The sequence below is a fragment of the Diaphorina citri genome, unplaced genomic scaffold (genome assembly GCF_000475195.1).
Source record: "Diaphorina citri unplaced genomic scaffold, Diaci psyllid genome assembly version 1.1 scaffold1030, whole genome shotgun sequence".
Classification (NCBI taxonomy): domain Eukaryota; kingdom Metazoa; phylum Arthropoda; class Insecta; order Hemiptera; family Psyllidae; genus Diaphorina; species Diaphorina citri.
Window position 1 is genome coordinate 38,620 of NW_007378460.1, and position 26,760 is coordinate 65,379.

General features: G+C 37.6%; 2 protein-coding genes across 5 annotated transcripts in view; both read left to right on the forward strand.

Annotated features, from left to right (window-relative positions):
* Window positions 1-133: 133 nt before the first annotated feature.
* On the forward strand, window positions 134-14,995 carry LOC103513814 (zinc finger protein ubi-d4 B). Its single transcript, XM_026826910.1, has 6 exons — window positions 134-287; window positions 1,417-1,541; window positions 1,574-1,789; window positions 2,743-3,015; window positions 11,505-11,768; window positions 14,686-14,995. Exons 1-6 carry the CDS (start codon window positions 134-136, stop codon window positions 14,812-14,814), a joined length of 1,161 nt encoding a protein of 386 aa, XP_026682711.1. The 3' UTR covers window positions 14,815-14,995.
* The window catches only part of LOC103513815 (protein BTG2-like), a 44,998-nt gene continuing 27,535 nt past the window's right edge, over window positions 9,298-26,760 (forward strand). The window contains exons 1-3 of one of the 4 annotated variants that reach the window (XM_026826913.1): window positions 9,298-9,402; window positions 16,399-16,571; window positions 16,887-17,377. In XM_026826913.1, the coding sequence (XP_026682714.1) occupies window positions 17,064-17,377 (314 nt within the window). In that variant the 5' untranslated portion in view covers window positions 9,298-9,402; window positions 16,399-16,571; window positions 16,887-17,063. Of the gene's footprint in view, window positions 9,403-16,398; window positions 17,378-26,760 lie in introns of all 4 variants that reach the window. The other 3 variants (XM_026826912.1, XM_026826911.1, XM_026826914.1) reach the window with 3 other exon arrangements.

A 26,760-nucleotide genomic window follows, 5' to 3' on the forward strand; every position in this document is an offset into this window, starting at 1 on the left:
ACGAGCCTTTTGACTTTTCTGGAAAAAAATTGTAGAATAAAAAAATATCTACGGACCTATTTTTATCTTCATTTGACTTAACCATTGATTAAAAATTGATTTTAATTTCACCTCAACATTCTGCATTCTGGGCATGAGTAAATTTGGTATGGTCCCAAAATCAAGGAGAGGGCAGGTGAAAGACAGCTGTTCCAAGAACAAACCCTATCTGTTCAGGGTAAAGTTTGCCTGGGCAGGAGTCAAACCCACAACCCAGTGCTTGAAAGGAAGACACGCTACTCTCCAAGGTAATGACAAAAGAACAACTTAAACCGCTTAATTTTCGTTTTCCATATTCATACAATCAGTTCCCCCATTCTTGTAACTACCAGATAGAGCTATGGACTTACTTTCACGGAGTCTTCCTTCAACTTCAGCATGTTCCGTAAGTTTCTTCCTGTAATCTTGAAGCGTCTTGTGTCTCACTTCATCTACTACCGGGGTAGTCATTTTTAGGGCTCTTCTGATTTATTAGATTAACTTAAAAATATCTTCCTTGCTGAAAAAAATGAAAAAATTAGGAAAGTTCAACCAGTTTAGAAGATGATTATCAAAAATTTGGACTTTTTGTTTACCATCGAAAATGTAAACATTGGACTGCCATATTTTGGAGCTACCGTAGTTTGGGCATATCAACCTGTTAGGCATCTTTCACACGAACCTTTTGAATTTTCTGGAAAAAAAATTGTAGAATAAAAAAATATCTACGGACCTTTTTTTTATCTTCATTTGACTTAACCATTGATTAAAAATTGATTTTAATTTCACCTCAACATTCTGCATTCTGGGCATGAGTAAATTTGGGAAATTTGACTAAAAATTACATTCTGAAAAAGGTTCAGTACTTTTGACACATCCTGTACTATACACTTTTGAGCTGCCCACTAGAAGCAAAAATCTTATCATATTTCATGCCTTTATACCTACCTTTGTGATATTTGGCTGGTATGCATTCTTTTGATCTAACATTCTAACCAAGGATCAGTAAATCAGTGTATATGGGAGGAAGTGTAAAAAATCTTGTTGAAATTCATGCCTTTGAAATATTTGGCTGGAATTCATTCTTATAATCTAACATTCTAACCAATGATCCGCTGATCAGTGTACATGGGTAAAAAGAGGAATCTCCATGTTTGAACAGCAACTGCCTTTCGGAAAAGGGAGAGAGGGTTTTGAGATTCCCTTCTCTCTTTTTTTGGAGATCTAGGGGAGGAGGAAAAGAGAGACTGGTAGCCCTAGTGCTCAGTTCCAGCTTTCATAGTTTTATTCACATTATGTCGTAAACACCGATTTATAGCTTAAAATTACTATTAGAATTGAGCAGGGGCGTACAGTGCTCAAAATTGGTGGATTCTTGCCAGTTTTGACCCTACCCAGCCAAGAGATGGCGAAAAAAACGTCGTCAGTATTTGTCAAACTACAACACAGCCCCTGTGAAGCGGAAAGATGATTCCGATAGCAATGATGTTAGTAATGCAGCCAGTGTTGTGGAGAATCCATCCGTTAGCAATATTAATGAAGATAGTAAAGATAGCATTGGTATCAAGGTTACCCAGCCAAGAGATGGCGAAAGAAACGTCGTCAGTATTTGTCAAACTACAACACAGCCCCTGTGAAGCGGAAAGATGATTCCGATAGTAATGATGTTAGTAATGCAGCCAGTGTTGTGGAGAATCCATCCGTTAGCAATATTAATGAAGATAGTAAAGATAGCATTGGTATCAAGGATCAAGATTCAGCTGCCAGTAAGGTGAGCATAGCCATTTCTTTTCAGCTTTATCTTTGATGGTCAAAGTCATCAAATTGACCATCAAAGCTTCCCTCCTCTCCTTATTAGGTAGTTAGTTGTGATTCTGTGATAGGTACTTGCCTCTAAGGCTTCAAACATGTCTTGCATACACAGTACTGAATTTATCAACTACCTAACCAATGTATCAGGGATGTTTTGACCCTATAAGTACTGGTCCTATATCACATGTCACTAAAAGTATAGGTATTAATTTTTTTCAATGCAAGACTCACAGTAGACAGGAAACATAGAAATCCATTTCTAAATTCTCAAAGAGGCAAGTATTAATTTTTGTTACACTGATGGGCCATGTATGTGCTGCTAATTACATATTAAATTTTGCATGGCCAAATTGCTAAGTACCATTTGCATCTATAAAGAAAGATGTAAAGGTGTTACCCCCCTTGAAAAATAATAATGCAAACTGTGTTTACTACCTCCATTTACAAATTGGAGAAAAAAAAACTATTTGAATCGATAATCAGGCTGGCATTAAATGTATTTATTACTTATCATTGTAAATCTTGAAATTTTCAGGTTTAGCACAGTCACCTTCAACACTTTACTTCAATGAACGACAAAGGTTACCAGGTCTCAAAGTGGGACAAATTTATTCTTACCCAGCCCACTAAAAGTCCCAAAAAAAAGACATTTTTTTCTATTTTAATGAAACAAATTTGGTGTTGTCTAACCTGTCTAATACATTTTAAGTACAACTTGGAAAAAAAAATAAATAAAAATAAATGGAGCCCATTTTCCCTTTGGAAAACAAGTGTTGAACCCAACTCTAATCTTCTCCCACAGGATGCATGGTATTACGACGAAATAATAATAAAAAAAAAAAAAATAATAAATGGAGCCCATTTTCCCTTTGGAAAACAAGTGTTGAACCCAACTCTAATCTTCTCCCACAGGATGCATGGTATTACGACGAAATGGAAATGCACGACATGGACTGTTTCGATGAGCCGGACGCCGACTCGGACTTTGACTACGAGGACTCCTACTCGGCGCGCTCACGCAAGAAGAAGCGCTCGCTAGCGTCCGGGGGTGGCGGTGGGTCCTCACGATCACGAAGCAGCATGGGTAGCGAATCGCCGACCAATCGCAGGGCAGGATCCCGGGCCAGCGTTCCCAGTGGCGCGTCCGTGAGTGGCACCTCCTCTCTTCAGTCTAGTAGCAACAAAGTGAGCAACAAAAAAATGACCGCGGGGGGCGCGATGGGGAAGCGACGAACGGGCGGCACGCCGAAACGATAACGGGCCCCGCGCTGTAGCCCTTCGATACCGCGTCAACGATGGGCTGGTTGCTTTTTGAACACGAAAATTCTTCTTTTTTTTCCCACTAGAAGCAAAAATCTTATCAAATTTCATGCCTTTATACCTTTGTGATATTTGGCTGGTATGCATTCTTTTGATCTAACATTCTAACCAAGGATCAGTAAATCAGTGTATATGGGAGGAAGTGTTGAAAATTCTTCTTTTTTTCCACTAGAAGCAAAAATCTTATCATATTTCATGCCTTTATACCTACCTTTGTGATATTTGGCTGGTATGCATTCTTTTGATCTAACATTCTAACCAAGGATCAGTAAATCAGTGTATATGGGAGGAAGTGTAAAAAATCTTATTGAAATTCATGCCTTTGAAATATTTGGCTGGAATGAATGCATTCTTATAATCTCACATTCTAACCAGTGATCCGCTGATCAGTGTACATGGGTAAAAAGAGGAATTTCCATGTTTGAACAGCAACTGCCTTTCGGAAAAGGGAGAGAGGGTTTTGAGATTCCCTTCTCTCTCTTTTTGGAGATCTAGGGGAGGAGGAAAAGAGAGACTGGTAGCCCTAGTGCTCAGTTCCAGCTTTCATAGTTTTATTCACATTATGTCGGGTCTCAGTACTATAATATCAGCATTTAGTATGATATTATCAGCATTAAATATCATGCACTTTAATTGGTCTATGTTTGACACCTAAGCAGGGTTTCTTAGAAACTAGTAAAATTAAAACGGAACCTGTATCTCTTTAATTTTAGAAAGAGTTTAAATGACAGTTCGATCGTGGCCGACCGTTTGAGCTGAACGAAGGCCATGAAATCTTACATGGCTTTTGACACATATTTTCAAAGGCCTTAAAAATGTTACTTCGTTTTCAAATGTCGGAAACTTGACCACTTGGTTATTCTCCCTAAAAACTGTATACTTTGGTACAAGTTTGAGGACTGTGACATACAAGTTCAAGGCATTACTGTGACATAATGTGCATAAACTTTGAGTAGCCTTCCCCTCCCTGTTAAACTGCTTTAACCCTACACTCTCGGTTATAAGCGTGGACATATCTATTTTCTGTACTCTCTTAATGTCTCGTAAATTTCTACCTAAAGCATGGCGTGATTGATTTTGAAGTTTTGTTTTTAGTGGTAAAAGTACGCAAGCGTGGAGTCAATGGAAAGTCGCCTTACCTTACCGAGCACAATGGCTTCAATTTGGGGACTTTTTTCAGGAAGGAGTTTTCCTATTTTCAGTTTTTTAAGCCCTAATTTCAGAAATGAACGAATTTTGAGACGTTTTTCTTTTTTAGCAAGAAGCTCCGAGTGCTTTTTTTTATACACGAAAACTGTAACTTTGAAGAGAAAAAAGGGTATAAATCCTTTTATTAACTTTTTGTTTCTCGCCAAACTGTTGAAGGAATGGGACAGCCTGTCCTAAATTAACAGTATAAATGAATGAGTTAGTCATGCCGAAGTTCCTATTTTATTTTCCTCCAATGCCTTTGTTTCTTCGAAATGTAATTCGCCCATTTCATCGCGTGTCTTGGGCCAAACCCAAGTATGGTATGATAATGTTTTTAACTAGATATGTCTAGTTATTGGATTAATTCTCGTCGAAATCGTATGTTAGTCTTTCAGAATCGATAGTTTTATTTGTAAAATATTTTTTGTCGTAATTTATTAATTCACATTTTTTTCGTGATGTAAAAACTGCTAATGATTATTATTCCCTTCGAATGTTTGTAAACTGTCTGAGTGAACACTTTCGGTGTAAATTTTACGTCTCAAGTTTGGGCTTAACTCCCGTCCTCTCATGTGTGTTGATGCGTTAGTTTTAGTTGAATGGCCAAAACACAGCTTCTTGGAAATGAACGAATTTTGAGACGTTTTTCTTTTTTAGCAAGAAGCTCCGAGTGCTTTTTTTTTATACGCGAAAACTGTAACTTTGAAGAGAAAAAAGGGTATAAATCCTTTTATTAACTTTTTGTTTCTCGCCAAACTGTTGAAGGAATGGGACAGCCTGTCCTAGATTAACAGTATAAATGAATGAGTTAGTCATGCCGAAGTTCCTATTTTATTTTCCTCCAATGCCCTTGTTTCTTCGAAATGTAATTCGCCCATTTTATCGCGTGTCTTGGGCCAAACCCAAGTATGGTATGATAATGTTTTTAACTAGATATGTCTAGTTATTGGATTTATTCTCGTCGAAATCGTATGTTAGTCTTTCAGAATCGATAGTTTTATTTGTAAAATATTTTTTGTCGTAATTTAATTCACATTTTTTTCGTGATGTAAAAACTGCTAATGATTATTATTCCCTTCGAATGTTTGTAAACTGTCTCAGTGAACACTTTCGGTGTAACTTTTACGTCTCAAGTTTGGGCTTAACTCCCGTCCTCTCATGTGTGTTGATGCGTTAGTTTTAGTTGAATGGCCAAAACACAGCTTCTTTCGTCCCCCCGGAAGAAAAATCATTGGATGTGGAAGCCATTTTGCTCGGTAAGTAACATTACCATTTTTTTTACCATATCTACTTACTTCCTCTATAATAGGATTTCTTAAATATTTTCTATTGACCACGAGGCAATTTTGTAAGATCACATGGGTCAGTTAAACATTACGAAGGGTTGGAAAAAATTAGTACTAAAAAAAACATAATTATGAAACCTAATATCACTCTTTTTCCCTTTTCTTTACTATGGTTTGTCTCTATTTTATTATTGACTTTTTCCTTGATCGTAAGCTCGGCACTTTACAGACTTTTCATTGACCCACCCACTCGCGTATTTTCTTGTTTGAAGTCATTTTTTTCTATTATTTATAAAGATTGTTTAGAACAATAACTTATTTATTTATTTCGAGTGTACATAAAAGGTAATTTTGTTATAACATTTATTTGGTTATAGAGTTTATCATTTGTAAAAGTAATCACGAAAATACAAATAAAAAAATTATACCTTTGTACATTTTATTTTAAAAAGAAATGCTATCTTGCTTTTTTAAACCACGAACAAGAACTCATTCAATAGGCTTGCAGAGAGTGCAGCACTACATACATCGGGTTGAGCAAAATAACATTGAAATTGTCGAAAGACTTGATGAGTGGAGAAAAGAATAAAAAACTAAAAAGTATGGGAGGTACAATTTATGTTTCACATAGATAGACTTTTTGACTCCTCAGATTTTTTTTTTTTTTGAAGAAGTCATATTAGCACAGTAAAGACGAATATTTAACAAGGTATCAAGTACCTAACTACGTGCTGGGGGAAAAATTCAACAAACTATTATGCCATATTACAAACAAGAAGAAGCACCTTTGAAAATGCCCAACACACCTGTCAAAAGTAAAGCAAAATCGTGGTGCTTGAAGTTTTTTAAATGTTTGCCATAAAGCTTTTTTCTATCAATTCTACTCTTTTGTGACTGCATCTTAAATAAATAGATTCTTACTAGTTTTTCATCTTTGAAGTAATCAGACTTTGATAATTCAGTTTGCTTAGATTTTTACATAGATTTTTTTCATAGTGTTTTTACCCATTTGCTTTCGTAGAAGTTACTTTTTTGAAAATTTTACCCTTATTTTTTTCCTCCTGAATTTCTTGCTCTGTGTGCCGTGTGTTATTTTTTTGTTGCTCATCTTTGATTCTTTTTTCTTTAGTAGTAAGTACAAGATGTGATATAATATTTTGTACGTATTTATAATTTTTAGATTTAAGATGTCTTCAGGTCTTGCAAGATTTCGTTAAAAATCCTATTTTAGCTATAAATATTTTTTAAGAGGTTTTCTTTTTTTTCATTACCTAAAAATTAAATGTTTTAAGGTTCACCTTTTTTTCTACTTTGTTTAGAGTGGCGGGATTCTCTTGAATGAGCTCTTCCACCCAACCACCCAATTTTACAGCTAATTGAACTTTAGTTGCTTTATTTCTAGCGTTATTTTTAAAATTTTCAAACAATCCTGCACCTCTAATATTTGTATATATATTTTTTATTTGCACCATTTATAATAAGCTTTTCCAAATTTGAAGACCAAGTCATCTAATGACGGTATTAATTGTTTCTTGCAGAGTCCTTCCAATGCTGGACGAGGAAGACGGAAAACAATGGCCTTCGTAGACCTGACAGATTCAGACAAGCCTTTTGCGTGTGACTGTAAGTAAATAATTGAACATGGGCTTGAATAGGACAAAAAAAGGGGGGGAACGTATGAAGTTATGAACATTACTAATCATTATCTAGAGTCCAACAAGTCGTATGTGGGTAATGTGCCAAACACACTGCTTGCGGAAACTTTAAGCAGTTCTGTTGTCAAATTGATTTAAGTTATACGTTATACCTAAGTAGGTAGAGTGTTATTCACACATTACAATATTAAACCCCATTTTGTTTCAGTATGTGGCGCGCGCTACAAGACTCGGCCCGGGCTCACGTACCACTACACGCACTCGCACAAGGAAGGCACGTGCGCGGACGTGGTACCTCGTTAAAATCAAATTGGAATGGTGGATCTTGCACTTGATCAAAGAGCGATTGTCCTCTGTTTTAAGGGACTGTGGCACTTCCAGACCTTGGAAAAAAGGATAATGGTGTTTAAACATTTTAGTGGAAAAGCGAAAGCGTTTCCACTCAATATTTTACTATAATGCTGTCTTCACTTCTTGTTGTTTCCCTTAGCAAAAACACCGATTTATAGCTTAAAATTACTATTAGAATTGAGCAGGGGCGTACAGTGCTCAAAATTGGTGGATTCTTGCCAGTTTTGACCTAAAATAAAACGTACAAGATTTTTTTTTTTTTCAATGAATTTTTGAAATAATATTTGACTGTCCTGATGAAAATACTCCAAATGCATTGCTTTGTAACTCTGTATACAGTTTAATTATATTTATTTTGGTTAGTTGCCAATCTAAAAAAAATCTGTGAGGATTACCTGATATTACTTGTGTCATATTGTATATCAAATTTGGTAGCTGGGACAGAATTGTCCCAAAAATGAGGCTCTGTACCTTAACTGCATACGTTAATAATTATGTCTCTTGGATTTTGAGCTCAGGGAATATTTGTAGACGTTCTAGTGAGGAAAAAATGAACCATATATGGGGAAGGAGCTTTTTACTTCAATAATGATTGTCATAAATATCGTTTCCCACTTTGCGCACTACGATAATTTTTTAGCTTGACTTAGACTCGAAGCTTCAAACTCCGGGTCTGAAGTCCACCGCGCTAACCAATACACTAGTGAGACAAAAAAAGCTCAAAACTAGAACGTTTACAAGTAAAGCTTAAGAAAACGTTTGCTCTGTATAGTTTGTTGGAATTATGAAATTTGTTCTACTTACTTGAGAATAATATTAAGGTTATTGGTACCTACCTACCGTTTAAAAAATCAAAAATGTTAAGGATCTGACATCTTTTTTTACTCCCCTATGAAATAATATTAGATTGTATACTTGAATATTATTTGTACTTATTTTAGCGTTTACTTTTACCTCTGTATATTTGTACCCTGATAAAATTGCATCATCTAACAATGGTTGTCTTTCTTCTTTTAATTCAGGAAACAAAAACACGTCTAGTTAAAACGTTCCTTCGCTTCGTTCGTTTTTTTTTTTTTTTTTTTTTTTTTTTTTTTCTTGTGTTTTGTAAGAAAAGGGATGTGTTCACAAAATGTATAATTATAATGAAATACATTAAATTAACAGACTTTCATTGTTTCATTCGATAGCGCGACGTTACTCACATTAATTATTTGTCAGAAAATATTGGTCCATTCCTGAAATCCAGGTTGTATCTAATTCGAATGTCGCTGAAAATTGGAATCAGTGAAAATTTTACAAAGGTCAATTAATTAGGTATTTATTTATACCTACCTATATTTTAATAATGTTTTTAAAAGCTTTCTTGTTGAAGTATATAACTTTGTAAATTTTCCCAGTGCAAAGTTCTTTCTGGAAATTCTAAAAAATCTCACTTTTAGCACAGCATTTCTAAAGTACGACGTTTTTGTACGTGTGGAGTAAAAAATGGAATTTTTTAAAAAAAATAGAGGGGCCTCGGTCCCCATACTTTGATTCCAGTGTGTTTCCAGCTTTAACCTGTTAGCACGTGTTTATTTTCGTCCTTAAACTGAGCATCTGCGCATGCGCGAAGTCCCCCTTCCCCTCTTTTTACTCGTACAAACAGCAACCAGCAACTGGCAACATTTCATTTCGTCTTCTTGTTCTTGCAGTGACTATGTAAACAAAGTGAAAAATTATTCCATCTTTTTTTTAAAAAATAATTCTTTTTTAATTAATAATAGAAAGTAAGTATTTCCTCTGATTTTTCTTTTTATATTTTGAAATCATTCTATTTATCTTCGTAACTATAAAATGTTCGATAAGTCTGTTATCAACTTGATAAATAATTGTAAACAAAATTGAGTGCCCTGTACTTGAATAGGTACTGTCTTAATACGTGGCTTGAATCACGTTGAAATTTTCAATATTCTACTTTTAAAACGTAATAAAATTTATCTCTGAACGTTTTTTATTTTCCATTACGTTTTTTTTTTTTTGGTTTATCATTCTTCATTTGAAAGTCCATGTTGAACACTGTACTTTTCTCTCCATACGAATTGGTACAAGTTGCAACAATATGCATGGGTTTCACTTCTGAATCCTTGGTTCTCTCTTTAGTCCTTACAGAAGCAAAGCAGCTTATAGGTATCTTGCACTGCCTTGGAAATCTGTCAAACTTGCATGTCAACTTTATTATTAACCCACCTTTTAGACCAGTGGTTCCCAACTGGTGGTCCGCGGACCACTAGGTGGTCCGCGGCAGGTTTTAGGTGGTCCGCGAAGCCGTCCAATATAAAAATATATTTTTTTCCTACTCCTGTAAATTTTCGGTTTTCCGTAGAAGATGTGCCAGAAGACATCTAAGAGGAGCTGGTTGAGCTTCAAAATGATACAAATATAAAAGAATCTTACAGAGATACAGAGCTAGAACTTTTTGGGCCACCAAAGCTGTAAACTACACGATAATAAGGAGAGCGGCGCTTAGATCTGCACTGTAGTGAAACTTGAGTGGGCTACTGGGGCAGAAGTTCATTGTTTGTTACCTGAAGGCTTTTGTTTTATGTATTTAGGCAACTTTGTTACCTCCCAGGCATCCAAGCCAAATTATCCAAATGACTTTCAAACAGTCATGGGTCTGAAAGATTATTTGACATGTGAAGATTAACCTGTTCAAAATGTCAATTTCAATTGTCAGGCCGTATGTACCTAACTAATAATAAGGTTTTATTCAATTTCTTCAAAAGATCTATATGTTTCTATTATAAGCACATATCTGTACTCTTCAGGAACTTTTTTTAAGAACTAAAATCCTATTTGTATTGGTTTTTCAGGAGCGCCCACTCCAGGGAAGAAAGGCGGTGCAGCAGCCCCCGGGGGCAAATCCCCCGGAGTACCTCCCTCTCCTGGTGGAAATCCCCTTCCGGCCACTCCTTCCTCAGCTCCCTCTTCTCCCCCGTCCGAGTCCAAGCCTGGCTCTGGCACTTGTGAATCTCAACCCGCGCCTGCTACCAGTAAACCTTCGGCACCACCATCCTCAACCGCCCCTGATGTAAGTCCCCCTCGTAGTACTGACTTGCAACCCGGAGATCGGGGGTTCGAAATAAAAAGTTTGGAAAATAAAAGTATCTTGATATCTTCCCATTTTTATAATGCATGTCATATCCTATATGCCTATTGAGAAACTTTGAATGGCGAAAATACAGGGCTTGAAAATTACCCTGCAAAGTTCTTGGGGTAGGCTTTTTCTGCCTAGATACTTTTGTATTGAATGATCTCCATAAAAACTTGTAGTTCGTTCAGTATTAGTTTTTGCTTTAGATTACCTTTCGAGGGGGATTTCATCTTGAAACAAATACATTTAAGTACTTTTCATAAAAACATTGTATACAATAAAGGCTTGTTTTTTGCTATCCAACAAATAATGTTTTTAATTTAACACATTCTCCACCTACCATTAACTTGCTTCCTTCTAACGAAAAGTCCTATCAACTTCCATCCTTTCAGTTAGACCTTGGTTACTCTGAGAGGGAAAAGGGACTTTTCAGTCCTATCCCAACAGGATAACCAAGGATCTACCCTTCTACCTAAATTTCCTTGTTCTTATTCCCAACTCCCCTCGACATTCACTTACAAGGTCCTTGTTCTTAAGAACTATTTTTCTTTTTCCCTCCCAAATTTTTTCCTGAGTACATGTAATCAACCCCCCCCCCTTTCCCTTCACCTTTCTCTCATTTTTCACCCCCATTTTTACTTTTTTCTGTATAAATGTAATTCTTACGAAATGCGGCTCTCGTATTCACCAATTTCTTCCTGTCGTGTTCTAACGCACCTCGTTCTCTTTTTACAGGAGCCTCCCCTGCCGGTTCTCAAGATGGAGCAGAACGAAAAGCCGCGCGCCAAACCCTCCCCCTACTGCGACTTCTGTCTCGGGGACACCACGAATAAGAAGTCCGGACAACCGGAAGATTTGGTGTCGTGTTCGGACTGCGGTAGGTCGGGCCATCCGACCTGTCTTCAGTTCACGAATAACATGAAGGTGTCGGTGAAACAGTACCGGTGGCAGTGCATCGAGTGCAAGTGTTGCTCCGTGTGTGGCACGTCCGATAACGATGTAAGTGAAACACTTTGGGTTTCTATTTGGATAGCATTATGCAGAACCAACCAACTAAAACCAGCTCGAAAAAAAAACGTGAAAAATTGGTAGTTATGAATTATTTTTCATAATACAGAAAGTGTCTTTCGAAATGTCCATTTGTCAAATTAATAGATGACATCGATATTTTATTTTTTTATTTAATGATATCCACAAAAATTGGCTTTTACCTTTGCCATAAATAATTCATGATTTAGACGGATTTTGGTCGCTTGAAAACTCAGGCTTAAAAAGAAAAAAAAAAAAAAAAAAAAATGCAGAGTTCATTATACTATGTAGTTATGTACCCACAGAGCCTCAGACTATGTACATTGTATACTATGTACCCACAGAATATAAGAGAGAAGAAGGGGTGCCTCGACAGGATGCAAGGTTCAGCAAACCAGGGACAAGATGATAAAAAACACCATGTTCCACACTAGCAAGATAGCAAGAATACTTGGTGATTATCATGCTGGGATTAAAGACTAATCGAATAGGTACTCTCAGGGTTACGAGATTAATACCTACCTACGTATGAATCTTAACAGATATAGTTATTATAGTAGGTATGAAATAAATCTCCATAAGATTTTCACTTTTTTCAACATAGGTAGGTATGTCCAAACATAGTCGATTGACGAAGTGAATCTGAATCTACGTATGAAATCGCTTTTGGGTACAAAAAAGAAATATAAAACCCTAAAGTTGGTGACTTAGGTTAGGATCCAGATCCAGACATCCTAATAAAACAAGTATGTAGGTACACAAGAAGTTGTTTATTTATTTCTCATTATTTATGAGATCTTGGAAGCCCTTAAAAATCCCTTCACGCACACAACCACCCTTCGCTTTTTACTTTCCATTTTATTTATTTACTTATGCTATTATTATTTTTATCTTATCACACATCTAACAGATTCCAGACATATCCCCCAATTTCTTTGTGCTCTGGAATTCTCTCCTTTGTTTCTCGTCCCTCTAACACATGTTTAAGGCGGGCTCAATATCCTAGTAATTAAGTAGGTAATTTATGTGTTGGGGATAGGGGATCATCTTTAGAGTCTACCCTATCTGCCTTTTTTTTTCAAGCATAAAGGATCTGGGATTTTTGATATGAGGGATCCTTTTTAGGTACTTATTATGCATGTCCCCACAGAGGTAGGTCACACGCAACTAGGAAAAGAGTACACCAAGAGGAAGGTTGTGATAATGCTTTCTTCAAATTTCGGGCACACCATTTTTGCCCCAAGACCTCCTTTTTTACCGAAATTTTTCGTGTGGGTCAAGTTTTATACGTTAAAAGTACGACCAACTCTGTAGATACTCGTAATGTGCGAGTATCTAGGAGGTAGGAAGGTAGGTAGCCATAGGAAGGTATTTTTGTACCCATTGTACCTACCTTCTTACAAATGTAGGAAAAAAGTTCTTATCTTTCTTACTGTCTTCAAACCCTCAAGTTTGTTGCATTCAGAATACAATATGGTGTTGTTTCTGAAATCCATTTAAAAATACCTCCCTCCCTTATCCCTCCTTTCTTCCCTATATTTACGTTTCTTTCCTCCCTATATTTCCTCCCTCCTTCCTTTCCTTTCCTTCTCCCTCCCCAAAAAAAAGTTTACGAGGTCGTTGCGTAGGCGAAAACAAGTCCCTCCCCAATTCCTGCTACCTCAAAACGTCCTTCATTCCTCGCCTCCCCCTCCTTCTACCATCTATCTCCTGCCCCCTCCCATGTACCTCCCATTCATACCCACATCTGGTTCCTCGTTCTACGTCACTACCAGCTATTATTTCCTTCACAGCGACAAGTTTTTTCCTACGTTTTTTTGTTTTTGTTTTTTTTTTTTTGTTTTGTTTTGTTTGTTTTTTTTTTTTTTTTTTTTTTTTTTTTGGTTTTTTTTTTTTTTTTTTTTTTTTTTTTTTTTTTTTTTTTTTTTTTTTTTTTTTTTTGAGGTTTGATAGAGGGGACTGTAACAACGGAGGGTCTCATCGTCCCGAAATCGAAGACAGGAGGCCAGCATAGGAAAAAGCGAACTATTTCTAAAACGAACCTAGGACAAAGATAAAGCTGGCCCTGGGCAAAAGTCGAACCCGCAACCTAGCGCTTCGGCAGGCGCCTTACCCTCCAAGCTGATAGGGCTGGCTTTCCAAAAGGTCGGACAGAGGGAACTGGAACAACGGAGGTCTTATCGTCTTTAAATCGAAGAGAAAACGAGGTCAGGTTCAGGATAGTAGAAGCCGGTCGTTCCGAGAACGAACCCGAGACTTTTAATCGGTATTAGATCCAGATTGTCGTTCTGCTGGAATTCAATTGAGGCTGAGTGCACCTTAAACCGGTACCGGTACCTAAGTTTCTTTGGCTTTATTCGTCCAAATTGACTATTTTACGAGTAACCTATTGAATATCCATATTATCCATACTCTTTTTGGCTGCGACCCGTGAGAAATATGTTTCGGTCTGGTAACTGTGAGGCAGGGAAAGATGAAAATTTTTGTCAGACTACCTACCCATGAAAAAATACTACGATCGAGAACCAAGGTTACAAATAACTCACAAAACAAAATTTGCCTGTAAAATCGTAAAAATGACTCATTAACATCCATTATTTCGGTAGGTACCTACGGTAAAAGGTGGGGGGGATTTCCCGTGACAAAACCAGGATGACTCATCCTCGATTTCGTACCCCCTCCCCTATCTCTTCTCCCTTCCCCTTAGCCGGCTTCAGAAAATATTCCTTTCTCTTTCAATGATGACGTCATTTTTAAGGACGAAAAGTAGGCTGGACCCATACGAGCGATGAAATCTTGTGCGAGTTTGTTAGCCGCCATTTTTTTTTTTTTTTTTTTTTTTTTTTTGGAAAAACTAATTTTCTCTCCCCCTTTCTGCCCCTGACAGGATCAGCTCCTGTTTTGCGACGACTGTGACCGCGGCTATCACATGTACTGTTTGGTGCCCCCCATTCAAACCCCGCCCGAGGGTTCCTGGTCTTGTCAGCTCTGTCTGAAGGAGTTCCACAGGAAGTGAGATCCGAAGAAACCGAAAAAGTCCCCGAGGAAACATTGACACTAATTCCTGGACTAATTATTCTTAAGCTCCCAGTCCAAATGTCCACATTTTGTTTTTTAAAATCAAATTGGAATGGTGGATCTTGCACTTGATCAAAGAGCGATTGTCCTCTGTTTTAAGGGACTGTGGCACTTCCAGACCTTGATTTTCAAAGTGATCTTTTCTTACTACATTAGAACTCCAACTCAACATGGTGTCAGAAGTGAAAGCTTTACCTCCTTTGCTGCAACTTTCTCAAACACGTCCAAACTAACGAATTTCATTGCATTGCACGTTGCATTGCACAAGTCTGGACCCACCATTAGGCCCAAGTGCTACACCCAGGACCCAGGTTCAAATGATCTAATGAGCTGACTCTCACTATCGGTATTCTTTGCCTGTTTATCTGTGAATACTTACTTGTCTTTTTATTGTATTGGTGTTATCACCGATTTAGAGCCCATTTTCCCACATTTTGTTCTAGAAAAAAATGTTTTGTGTGAAGTATTGGGAACACTCTCATTTAAATTACATTGCCTACAGGACATTCAGGGAAAAATTGGGTGAAAAACAAGACAAGTAGGAATGAGCTCTCAGACTAGGAAAATTGCACTTTCCATACACTTCTTTATTTTATTAGTAGGCATTGCAGGCAAGTGTGCTACCAGGCTATTATAACCACTGTACTAACTAACTACATATATTATGTCCCCTTTTGGTATTGATTTTATGCAATTGGTTGATAGTACAGTTTTGATTATGTAATAAATTTACAAAAAAAAATATATTTTGCTCTAATAAGCACAAGGAAAATGGCTTGAAAACAACTTAATTCCCCAAGTTTTAACCAAAATTAGGTTGTAAGAAGAGTTAGCCAGCCACCAGGAATTCAATCTTAAAACCCTTCACTCTAACTATGCACTCGATTCAATCTTGCCTTGTTTTTTAGGTGAATAACATACTTAGTTGTACTTGTAACCTTTAAAAAAGTTTTTATTGCAAATTGCTAAACCTCATAATGTCATGCAGCTTGGAACTATTTTACCAGACCATGTTGATGAGAAAAATAGGTAAATAGTGCTATTTGACGACGTGTGAAGATAATGAAATGTGAATTTTATTACTGGAGTGTCAATAAGAATCAGAATTGACATCTGATGTAGGAGGTACCTCTCTATGGCTTGCTTAGGTATGTAGTTTCAGGATAATATACTGGTAGTAATTTTACAACCATTAAACTAAGTCTATAAGTAAGTAAGCTATCTATTTTTTTTTCTTTTAATTTTTGCTGGATTTCTGAAGTAACTCCATACATAGCATAAGTAAAACCTGACAGAAGTGATAGGACTGCAGGAAGATTAGGAAGTTATATCCTTAAAAAAAATCAAGTGATTCATTTGTCTAAGTTCAGCTCAAAACATGAAACATTTTAGGTATAATTATGTACATAATTATAATATGTATGCTCAACCCTGATCTTTGTTCTCAAATCAAACAAAAGGTCAAAAGGGTTAAATTCAAAGTTGTATTAATGAAATCATTTCAATTTGTTATTTGTTTCAGATTAAAAAAAAGCCCCTTACCACACATCTTTCCTGTCTTATCTACTAGGTGCCCTCTCTTAACTATTTATATTTTGTTTTGCAATATAGTCAAAATATAATTCTTATTGCTTTCAAATATAGTTCTTATTTTGTGATATTAAAAATTTTCTTCGTGATTTAAAACTTTATAGTGTATTGATATTTATTGCTTTTATTCTTTACTCCTTTTGCTACTAAGTAGAACGCATTTTTCTTTTTTCTTATATCAATCCCTCAAATGAGTAAGATGTCTTTTTAAATAGGCATCTTACTACTTAAACAAATCAAAAACCCATTTAATAAACTTAATCTTCAAGTCGTTAAATAGGTAGTTCCCTAATTAAATCTTAGCTTTTTTCGAGCATTTTAAAATAAATTTGGTCATCTTAGAAACCTACCCTTATCTAGTAAATATTCACCCCCTATTTCTAAACTTGCCCTCACAAATAATCCTGTGTCTGTTCTTAGGAATTATTTTATTAAAATAAAACGAAATAAAATTAAATGACTAGTCCTTTCGTTCAAGACTGACAACGACAAAGTTTTTTCCTCCAAAACAATACTCGAATTTGATTCCACGATCCAAGTATTTGTTTATCCCCTCTCTCCGCTTATCGACATAACGCGAAAAACCCCCTTCGAACCATGCAAGATCAAATTTCGGCGGCCGTTCTGTTCCTCGCCAAGTTGATTGAACGTTCCAACACTTCGTGCGACGCGGATCAACTCGAAGCGTTCAAAACGAAGCTGGCCGAACTACTCAACGACCGATTCGCGAACCACTGGTTCCCCGAGGCGCCCAACAGAGGGCAGGGCTATCGCTGCATCCGTCTGAACAAGAACGTGAAGAAGGATACCATCCTGGAGAATGCGGCCAAGGCGGTCGGCATGAGCTATGAGGATATGCGACTCCCTGTTGAGCTGACTCTGTGGGTAGACCCGCACGAAGTATGCTGTAGGTGAGTGAGACCCTGTTGTTACTTTGAACTTGGTGATGGCCTAGATTGCCCAACTTAGAATATACCTACCTACTTACCTTTTATTTAGGGTGGGGTGGAACAATTTTGAGACAGTGAAACTTTGTAACACCAAATTTCTTTAATGGTGACAAATGACGTGATTGGTGACCAATCTTTCATAAGACTACTTCCGTAGTCCATAAGTATGTCATTTGGGGCCAATAAACTGGGTGTCTCGAAATTGCACTGTGTCAAAATTACCCCAAGCCACCCTATTATAGCTTGTTTAATACCTACTAAGTGGATATAGATGAATTCTTTTACTCCAGCTCTGAAATGAAAAGTAACATGTATTCATATAAATAGATATCGAATTACCAGCTACCCCAAAGCTGGACCCAAAGAACTTCGCTAATGCGTCGCGCCGACCAAAACAGTCCGATTATAAATGGCCGTATTTCGTAGGACCGATTTCGCAAACTCTTTTGCTCTATTTTTCCGATATAACAGTTATTCTTCATCATCTCTACCATCAGCTATCTATCGCATCCGAGCCATGTAAAACTATTACTTATCCTAACCCACCGATTCGTTGTATCTATCGCAACTCATCCACTCGACTTGACTGTTGTATCTATCGCAACTCACCGACTCGACTCTGTTGTATCTATCGCTCAGGCAAATCTCTCCGCTATCACTTTCCTTCCGGTCTTGTTTTGCTCATCGAGCGATCTGTACTATTCCGGACATATAAGGTATACTTAAATTTGTACTCGGTGGTAATAAAACATTACCTATCAGTCTAGAATTATCTCCGTCAGGCTGTCTGTCCATAGAATGGCCAGCCCGATAGGCAGTTGTCTGAGAATAGAAGCAGATCTCGTCAATCTTGTTGGGATAGAAATTAGACTGAAAAGTCCCTTTCATAACCGCCGCTGTCCAACCAGGGTTTGACGAAAGCAAATCTATTGTTGACAGGATTGAATTGATTGGACTGAAAAGTCCCTGCTATAATTACCGCAGTCTAGGGTTTGACAAATGTTTAAAGCATTTGACAAATGTTTACTGACAATAAAGCATTTTCATCTGAAAACCCGAGGAATTTTCACACACCGCCATGAGTAGGATTCAATTTGTGGTGAAACTCTCGTTTTCCTGGACCTACGTGAGGAAAAACATCAGGCTCTACCTATGAAGGCCATATACGCCATACACACACGAGAAAAACAACAAAGTGGCGGAAAACACATTTTCCTCGACCCTACCTAACAAGCATTTGACAAATGTTTACTGACAATAGAGCATTTTCATCTGAAAAACCGAGGAATTTTCACACACTGCCATGAGTAGGATTCAATTTGTGGTGAAACTCTAGTTTTCCTGAACCTACGAGCTACGTGAGGAAAAACATCAAGCTCTACCTATGAAGGCCATATACGCCATACACACACGAGAAAAACAACAAAGTGGCGGAAAACACATTTTCCTCGACCCTACCTAACCTACATACGTACATAATGTGCGTTCTGTAGTGGCCTTGGTAGGTTTCGGTGTTTCACCATCAGGGTCCTACCCATATTATTAGCTAAATACCTGCTATTGTTTGTAAATAAGTATATACTAAAATAAATAAAGAAATTGTTCTTAGGAAAGACGCCACTCTCCCGAGAAGATCTCGTTGCTATCAAAAACGGCAGATTTTTTTTTTTTTTTTTTTTTTTTTTTTTTTTTTTTTTTTTAACATACGTACACAATGTGCGTTCTGTAGTGGCCTTGGTAGGTTTCGGTGTTTCACCATCAGGGTCCTACCCATATTATTAGCTAAGTAAATAGCTGCTATTGTTTGTAAATACTTAAGTAAGTAGGTATATACCTAAAATAAATTAAAAAATTGTTCTTAGGAAAGACGCCACTCTCCCGAGAAGATCTCGTTGCTATCAAAAACGGCAGATTTTTTTTCTTTTTTTTTTTTTTTTTTACTATAATATTTCTCTTAAAATTTGAAAACGGCCGATTTTTTTTTTTTTTTTTTTTTTTTGTTACTATAATATTTCTCTTAAAATTTGACATCTTAGTTTGAAAACACTGTATGTAACTCTATTCAATTTCGATAAAACGCCGATTTTCATTTACTATTCCTCTGTCAAAAGTACAATCTCTGTTTGGAAACACTGTAGCTCTCGGTGGCCAGACCTTGTGGATTCGGTAGACAATATCAATGCTAATCCTAATGTCAGTCGATGTAATAGTACTAGTCATGCTGGTACCTAGTGGTATCCAAGTAGGAGAAAATGGAGGTTAGGAAAACTCTCGAGGTGAAGTGGAAACTCTGTAGACAGATTGTGAATAGTTGGATCAGTCAGTGGTAAACTCTCAAATCTGGTGAACTCTCAAATCTCTAAATAATATAACAAGAAAATAGTTATATCCAGAACCAACCTACGGGCATATCTCGAGTTGCTAACTAACAGTAAGGTGAGAAGCGAGCCATATAACTGTTTCAGGTTTAAATGCCACCAAGGCACCATCCATTATCATTACACAACTTATTGCGAAGGCGACGGGGGCTATTTGATTGGAAGAATAATTGAACCAACCTACGGGCATATCTCGAGTTGCTAACTAACAGTAAGGTGAGAAGCGAGCCATATAACTGTCTCAGGTTTAAATGCCACCAAGGCACCATCCATTATCATTACACAACTTATTGCGAAGGCGACGGGGGCTATTTGATTGGAAGAATAATCATAAATATACATGTAATCAATTTCATTTCGATATAAAACAAGATTTCTTTTCTTTGCAATAAGAGGGAGACTTTTTATCTCAATGTAATGATCTCAATTAACGTCAAGGGAGGCAGGTAATCAGGAGATGTATGAGAAAATTGAAAGCAATTCTAAATAATGACCTCGGCAAGAAGATTTAGACAGTGTTGGATTTAATTGAGGTTAACAAAGGTAATTTTGTAAGGCACATTCTGTCTTGGTGTTGTGGTTAAGATTCTCATCTCGTAAACATGAGTGTATGGGTTCAATTCCAGTGGGGTATGGAATTTTAACAACATAAGTAGTTTGAGAACAGTAATTTTGCTGTCTTATTCTGACTTCATGTTGGTGTAAGAAACAGCACCCTGAATCCCATGTTTAAAATAATTATAGAAAAAACTAAGTAGGTACGCACAAAAAAATCACCAAAAATCCTCTACATAAAGGAAAATAATTGCTTTACGTATCTGATATTTTTTAACTGGAAAGTTAGTGTAAAATGGGCCAGCATAAAGTTTGTAGTCATTTATTGAATATTCAATGCTGGAAATGAATCAAGCAGATGGCTGTTTTATTACTTCAAAATTAATTAAGTGCTTCAAAAAAGACATTGTTCTCTTATGGTGGGTCCAGACCAGACTTGTGCAATGCAACGTGCAAAGCATTTGCATTGCACATTGCACGTAAAATCAAATCTGACGAATGCGAACGTTTTTCATGTATCCGAGAATTTTTGTAAACACTGTATGTAACTCTATTCAATTTCGATCAAACGCCGATTTTCATTTACTATTCCTCTGTCAAAATACAATCTCTGTTTGGAAACACTGTAGCGCTCGGCCGCCAGACCTTGTGGATTCGGTAGGCTTATTACCAATGCTAATCCTAATGTCAGTCGATGTCATAGTACTAGTCATGCTGGTACCCAGTGGTATCCAAGTAGGAGAAAATGGAGGTTAGGAAAACTCTCGAGGTGAAGTGGAAACTCTGTAGACAGATAGTGAATAGTTGGATCAGTCAGTGGTAAACTCTCAAATCTGGTGAACTCTCAAATCTCTAAATAATATAACAAGAAAATAGTTATATCCACTAGTCAGAACTGTCACGAAGACTGCACGAATAAGAAACACCAAAAGGAATACCTAAGGACTATGCCTAACTAAAAGTCCGAAATAGCCCTCCTACAGGGGGATATCTTTGGGCCAAAGGGCTCCGAAGTTGATTGTCATTTCTCCGAAGGAGACTGTAAAATAGCGCCTTATAAGCTCACTAGCTCACTCGCACTCCTTTACAACTACAGTCGGGTTTCCTTAACCCCAGCTGTCGAGTCTAGCAGATCAATCATTTACCCCCACGGTTTGTCATTACCCCCGCAGATGAATGCCCTTTTCTCCCGCAGTTTGATTTCGTATAGTTCATTTGATTTTACCCTTATTAAACGATTAGATTAAACTTTATTTCCAGAATAAATATTTAAATGGTAACATAATGTAATAGTAATGGTAATAGCCTTTATTTGTACAGTAAAATATTGACATATCTTAAAATAATAACTAAATTTTAAAGTACAAAATCAGATAAGTATCTGAGGCCTAACATAATGTATAGGTAGAAAATAAAGTTTGATCAAGGGTGGGGTTAATGCCTATGGCATTCTCTACCATTACATTCTCTACCCTTGATTAGATTTCCTTTCCCTTAGGAGCTTGGAATCAAGTTTAGCCCAACAGTTGGACCTAGCACTTTCGTTTACCCTAAGATTTCTTTTCCCCTATCAGCTGGCAGTCAGGTTGGTTTACTTTAACAGTTGGATTCCCGTTACCCTTCCGGTAGTAGGGGTTTCTTTACTCCAAATTCGGGTCTCCTTTAGTCCCACAGTTGCATTTCCATAACCCACCAGTAGCCGACTGACGCTTTCTAAACAACAGGAGTTATGTAGAAAGCGTCTCTCCTCCTCCCCCTCAGGAAAGAACCGTTTTATTGATATGCATACCTATTCCATCATCAAAAGCTATTATCAGCTATAAGTTCCATCATCAAAAGCTATCATCAGCTACAGTTCGTAGTCTAGAAAAGCCTTTTACCCTAATTCGCTTTAAGAGTAGTCTTCAAACCGTTCAAAATCCACTTCAAACATCCTCTTGTTGACGACTCTATCTTTGCCATGTGTTGCATTAGAAATTGTAATCCCAGTAAAATCTAATAGATGATTATGTAGACCAGTATCTTCAATCAGTGGACTTCTGCAGATTTCAAAATCGAAAGCCCCAAACGAGCAAGTTTAACAAACCAAAACAGTTCAAAACTCAAAGCCTCAAATACGTCAGTATAGCGAACCAAAATGGTTCAAATATGTCAGTATAGCGAACCAAAATGGTTCAAAACTGAAAGCCCCCAAACATGTCAGTAGAACTAAAATTTGTACAGCGTCAACCTCTTCGCCACTGTACACTCGAGTTGAATTTTTAATGGCTTTTTTGGGAAGAAAATATAAAACGTTGAAACGTAAAAAAAGAACGCCTAATAATATGGAGAGACTTCTTGTAAGTACGACGCAATAGAAATTTGTTGCGTCTTGTAGAGCTGTGTGTGTTTTTTGTACCATGTTGCTCTCTTGGTTTCCTGTCAGGGCCTCCGTTCAGGTTTTTTTTAAACAGATGTGTATCAGGAGATTCAGGAGTGCCAGTAGGAATAGTTTTCGTTTGTATAAGTTGTGGTTTGGAAATGGTTGTACTTTTATATGTATACGTAGGACGTAGAGGTAGGCAGAAGGGATTGGTTTTGGAATTGGGCAGTAGCACCCGGTTCAATAATCACTTTCGTCTAAAATATACCGATCCAAGGAATAATAAGACGGGATTTCTCTACAGGCAAACGGACCACTAGCTATAAGATTCGCATTAGTGTTCGACATCAATGATCAGGTTCAATAATCACTTTCGTCTAAAATAAAACGATCCAAGGAATAATAAGACGGGATTTCTCTACAGGCAAACGGACCACTAGCTATAAGATTCGCATTAGTGTTCGACATCAATGATCAAAAGAGGCCAATAAAAAGGAGATTGGGAAGCCACGTTGCTTTGTAGATACCTGCCAGGTAACCATAAGCACTGAAGTCATCCTGTGGATATCAGCAAACGTTAATGATTCGGACAATATTGCAGATATTCCACGGTTTATGCAACAATCAAATCAACACAAGATGGCTAGATAAGAAGATATAATAGCAGATTAGATTTATGTAATCCAACAGAACGAGGATTTACATTGAGTAGGATTATTGCAGATGAACTGAGCAGAATTGTAGATGAACTCTCCTGTAGCATTGTGTAGACAAAATGTTCTCTTGAGAAGAAAAAAATATACATTCAGTAAACTGTAGATGTAGACCCTACTCAGACAAAGGAGGTTGCTTTCCAAATAGAGTACCGTCAACCAAACATCACAGGAAAATCGTGTTTTTCAAAATTTAGAAAGTCTTTTGATACCTACTTATTATTTTAATATTTGACTTTTTATCATTTAAGATGAAGGATACTGATCTCATCAAATCACTTCAGCTTTCAAGTTACAAACCCACGTCTGCGTTCTCTCACCTTTGACTCTCTTGACTATTTTCTGGGATGTTAAGTAAGACATCTCATGAGTCTACATAATCCATCATAGCCAACTTAGTAGCCACGTGTAAGGTCGACTTCCTTGACGTTCTAGTATGACCACTTGCAAATGTTGCAATTCCTAGTTCTCTGGTACAGCAAAACAAACTCTCATTCCTCAACAGAGTCCAAATTTCTAACAACTACAGGTGGTACACGAACCATGGGAAATTGGTGTTAGAACATGGACGTTCTTTCTAGTGTCTGTGGGTGTAAAGGGACTTCTCAGGCTCATTCTGACAGGATAAACAAGGTAAGTATATTCTATTCTTTCAAATTTCTCCGGTACCAAAAATTTCCTGTACTCCACTGACATACGTGACACGAGATCGCCGAATCAGAATTACGTTGTCTTGCCTAACACAAAGAACCCAGAAGAGACTCGCCCACCACCTACCAAACAGTCAGTTCCTAGGTGGGTCTTAGTGTCTGGAACTTTTACAAAATCTCATCTCACGAACGTTACTCATGTTCATGTACCACTTTTAATTGATTCCTTCAGGCTTCGCTTCTAGGGCCTGTGAAGCTGCAGAAGATAAGGTTCTACGGTGAATGAGACCTTTCTGAAGAACGTGGGACCTTTATGGAGAAATAGACTTTGGGGATCTCCTTTGCAGGGAACCGTCAAGTCTAAACGAACGCTAAACCTGTGTCCCCACGATGTCGAGCGAGGAGAGGTGAATCTATGTTGTCGAGGCAGTGTGGACTGTGGACACAGGTTTTTAAGTGAGTACAGAGCTCTTTGTTCAATTTTGTTGCGAACTTTGTCCACCCACTGATAGAAAAGTTATTCTTGTACATATCACTTTTGACACGAGTCTTCGTACTAAAGCTGGATCACATGAACATGGATTCAGAGACCATTCCACCTCGAATAGTTATGATTAGGAATACCTTCAGTAGTTGGCGTGGTTCACTCCAAAACCTGTATTGATATTTGAAATTTCGAACTGTTCTTGATAACTTTTTTTGGAGATGGTCCAATCTCGAAGATCAGGCGATCTAGAGAGTCCGAGGTTCACTGGCTCCAAAGCCTTCACATCTTGTGTTTAAAAGAAGATACTGGCCCAACTCCAGGTAATAGCTAGTTGACATCTCTTCGGACATTAACCTCGCAAAAAAATGTAACCTTCTAGTTCATATCTCAATCGGACAGGCCAAAAGTAGCATCGAACCAGCAACAAATCCTCACACAAACAACTCAATAACACAATAACTAGCGCTGGAGGTCAACCCATGTTAGTGTTATCAAGAGATAACCTCCGGTCTAGGGTAAGCCGACCCCACCATGTCACTTGTACAGACCATTTTACACCGCCATTCCGATCTATTGCTTTGGAATGACTCGCCTCAAGAGCCTTCGCACCACGTGTTTTTCCAATTAGTCCAAGACATATGTAACTTTAGTGCACACTTATGAACTCATGATAGAGACAGTTGCTCGGTTAATTGGTAGAAAGATTTTCGGTTGTGCAACATACCAGCCTGCTACACATTGACGGTATTACCATAATATTGTTATCACATAGCTCTCACCTTATTATGATAATACACAGCCCGGTCTTGCCTATGAATTCCGCATTGTTTCAGGTATTCGATGGGGCCTTAGTTGTATCAGATCTCCACAGAGGTCGTTTTGACCTTCGCAGGTCATTTCGGGCTTCGGAGATCATTTGCGCCTTATCAAGTTCAATTCCGCAAGGTCTCACTGATAAGCGTCCACTTCCACTTTGGCGGATAAGAATATTCTCGCTCACACTTTACAACTCAAGCTCTTATCTTTCGTGTCACCATAACACAGGGCTGCCTTGAAGTTAATTTCCCATCATTCATAAAACTGAATGTCACACAATGTTCTGGCTCGATCGAACACAAGAAAAAGGTCCCAGATAAGAGACTCCTTGAGATTCAACCCATTAGATTTGCACACAAATGCACGCCACCAACTCTCATGGCACGGCAATACACGGATTACATGACACTTATCATTCAGGGTTGTGCAATATATGTATTCGATGGGGCCTTAGTTGTATCAGATCTCCACAGAGGTCGTTTTGACCTTCGCAGGTCATTTCGGGCTTCGGAGATCATTTGCGCCCATGTCTCTCTCGATTGTCGAGTGATTTTTCATTTCGGAGCGAATTCAGTGTCACTTGACCGATTCGATACTTTGCACTGAAACTACATGTGTAAATATCAAAAGATCACTTCTTGTGGTTGTCAATGGTTGACCTGACATCAATTTATAGGTCTTAATTATCAACAACGTGAATTTGGTGTCATCGTATACTTCGGAATGTGGTTGTCAATGGTTGACCTGACATCAATTTATAAGTCTTAATTATCAACAACGTGAATTTGGCGTCATCGTATACTTCGGAGTCCGAAGTTTGGACATAGAAGAAGCTCAGATATTGATTCTGGGTGACAACCCCCCAATCCTTCCAACAAGGGAAGTAAGTACAGTAAGTGGCTTGGTTGTTCGTCTGGAAACCGAACCTGAAAACGATATCGGTTTAGTCCAGGCGACGCGACATCATTCCGACATCCATTTCAGCGTTCTGACCTTTATCGATGTTTTTATTGATCATTCATTACAATGTTTGTGAGCAAAGAACACATAAGAGAGATAGGGCCTAATTAATAGCCCATTTGTCTTTCATAATTATTCATGTCTTAGGTCAACCTAATCATGACAAATATGGTTCTCACAATTTGCATAAAGGCAGATCGACATAGTAGTCTGTACTTGCATCTTATTGTTAGTAGGGAAACGGCACTTTCGTTACGGAAAATGAATTGGGCGCAAATGACTGGATATGACGCACAACTAAGGCCTGATTTGCATACAATACGGTGACCGTGAAAAGTGTAGACTTGACTTATCTAGGAAAATTCGGGTTATTTTTCCCAAGGACGAAATGGCAAAGGCAAACAGGGGAGAGTTACAGCAAAA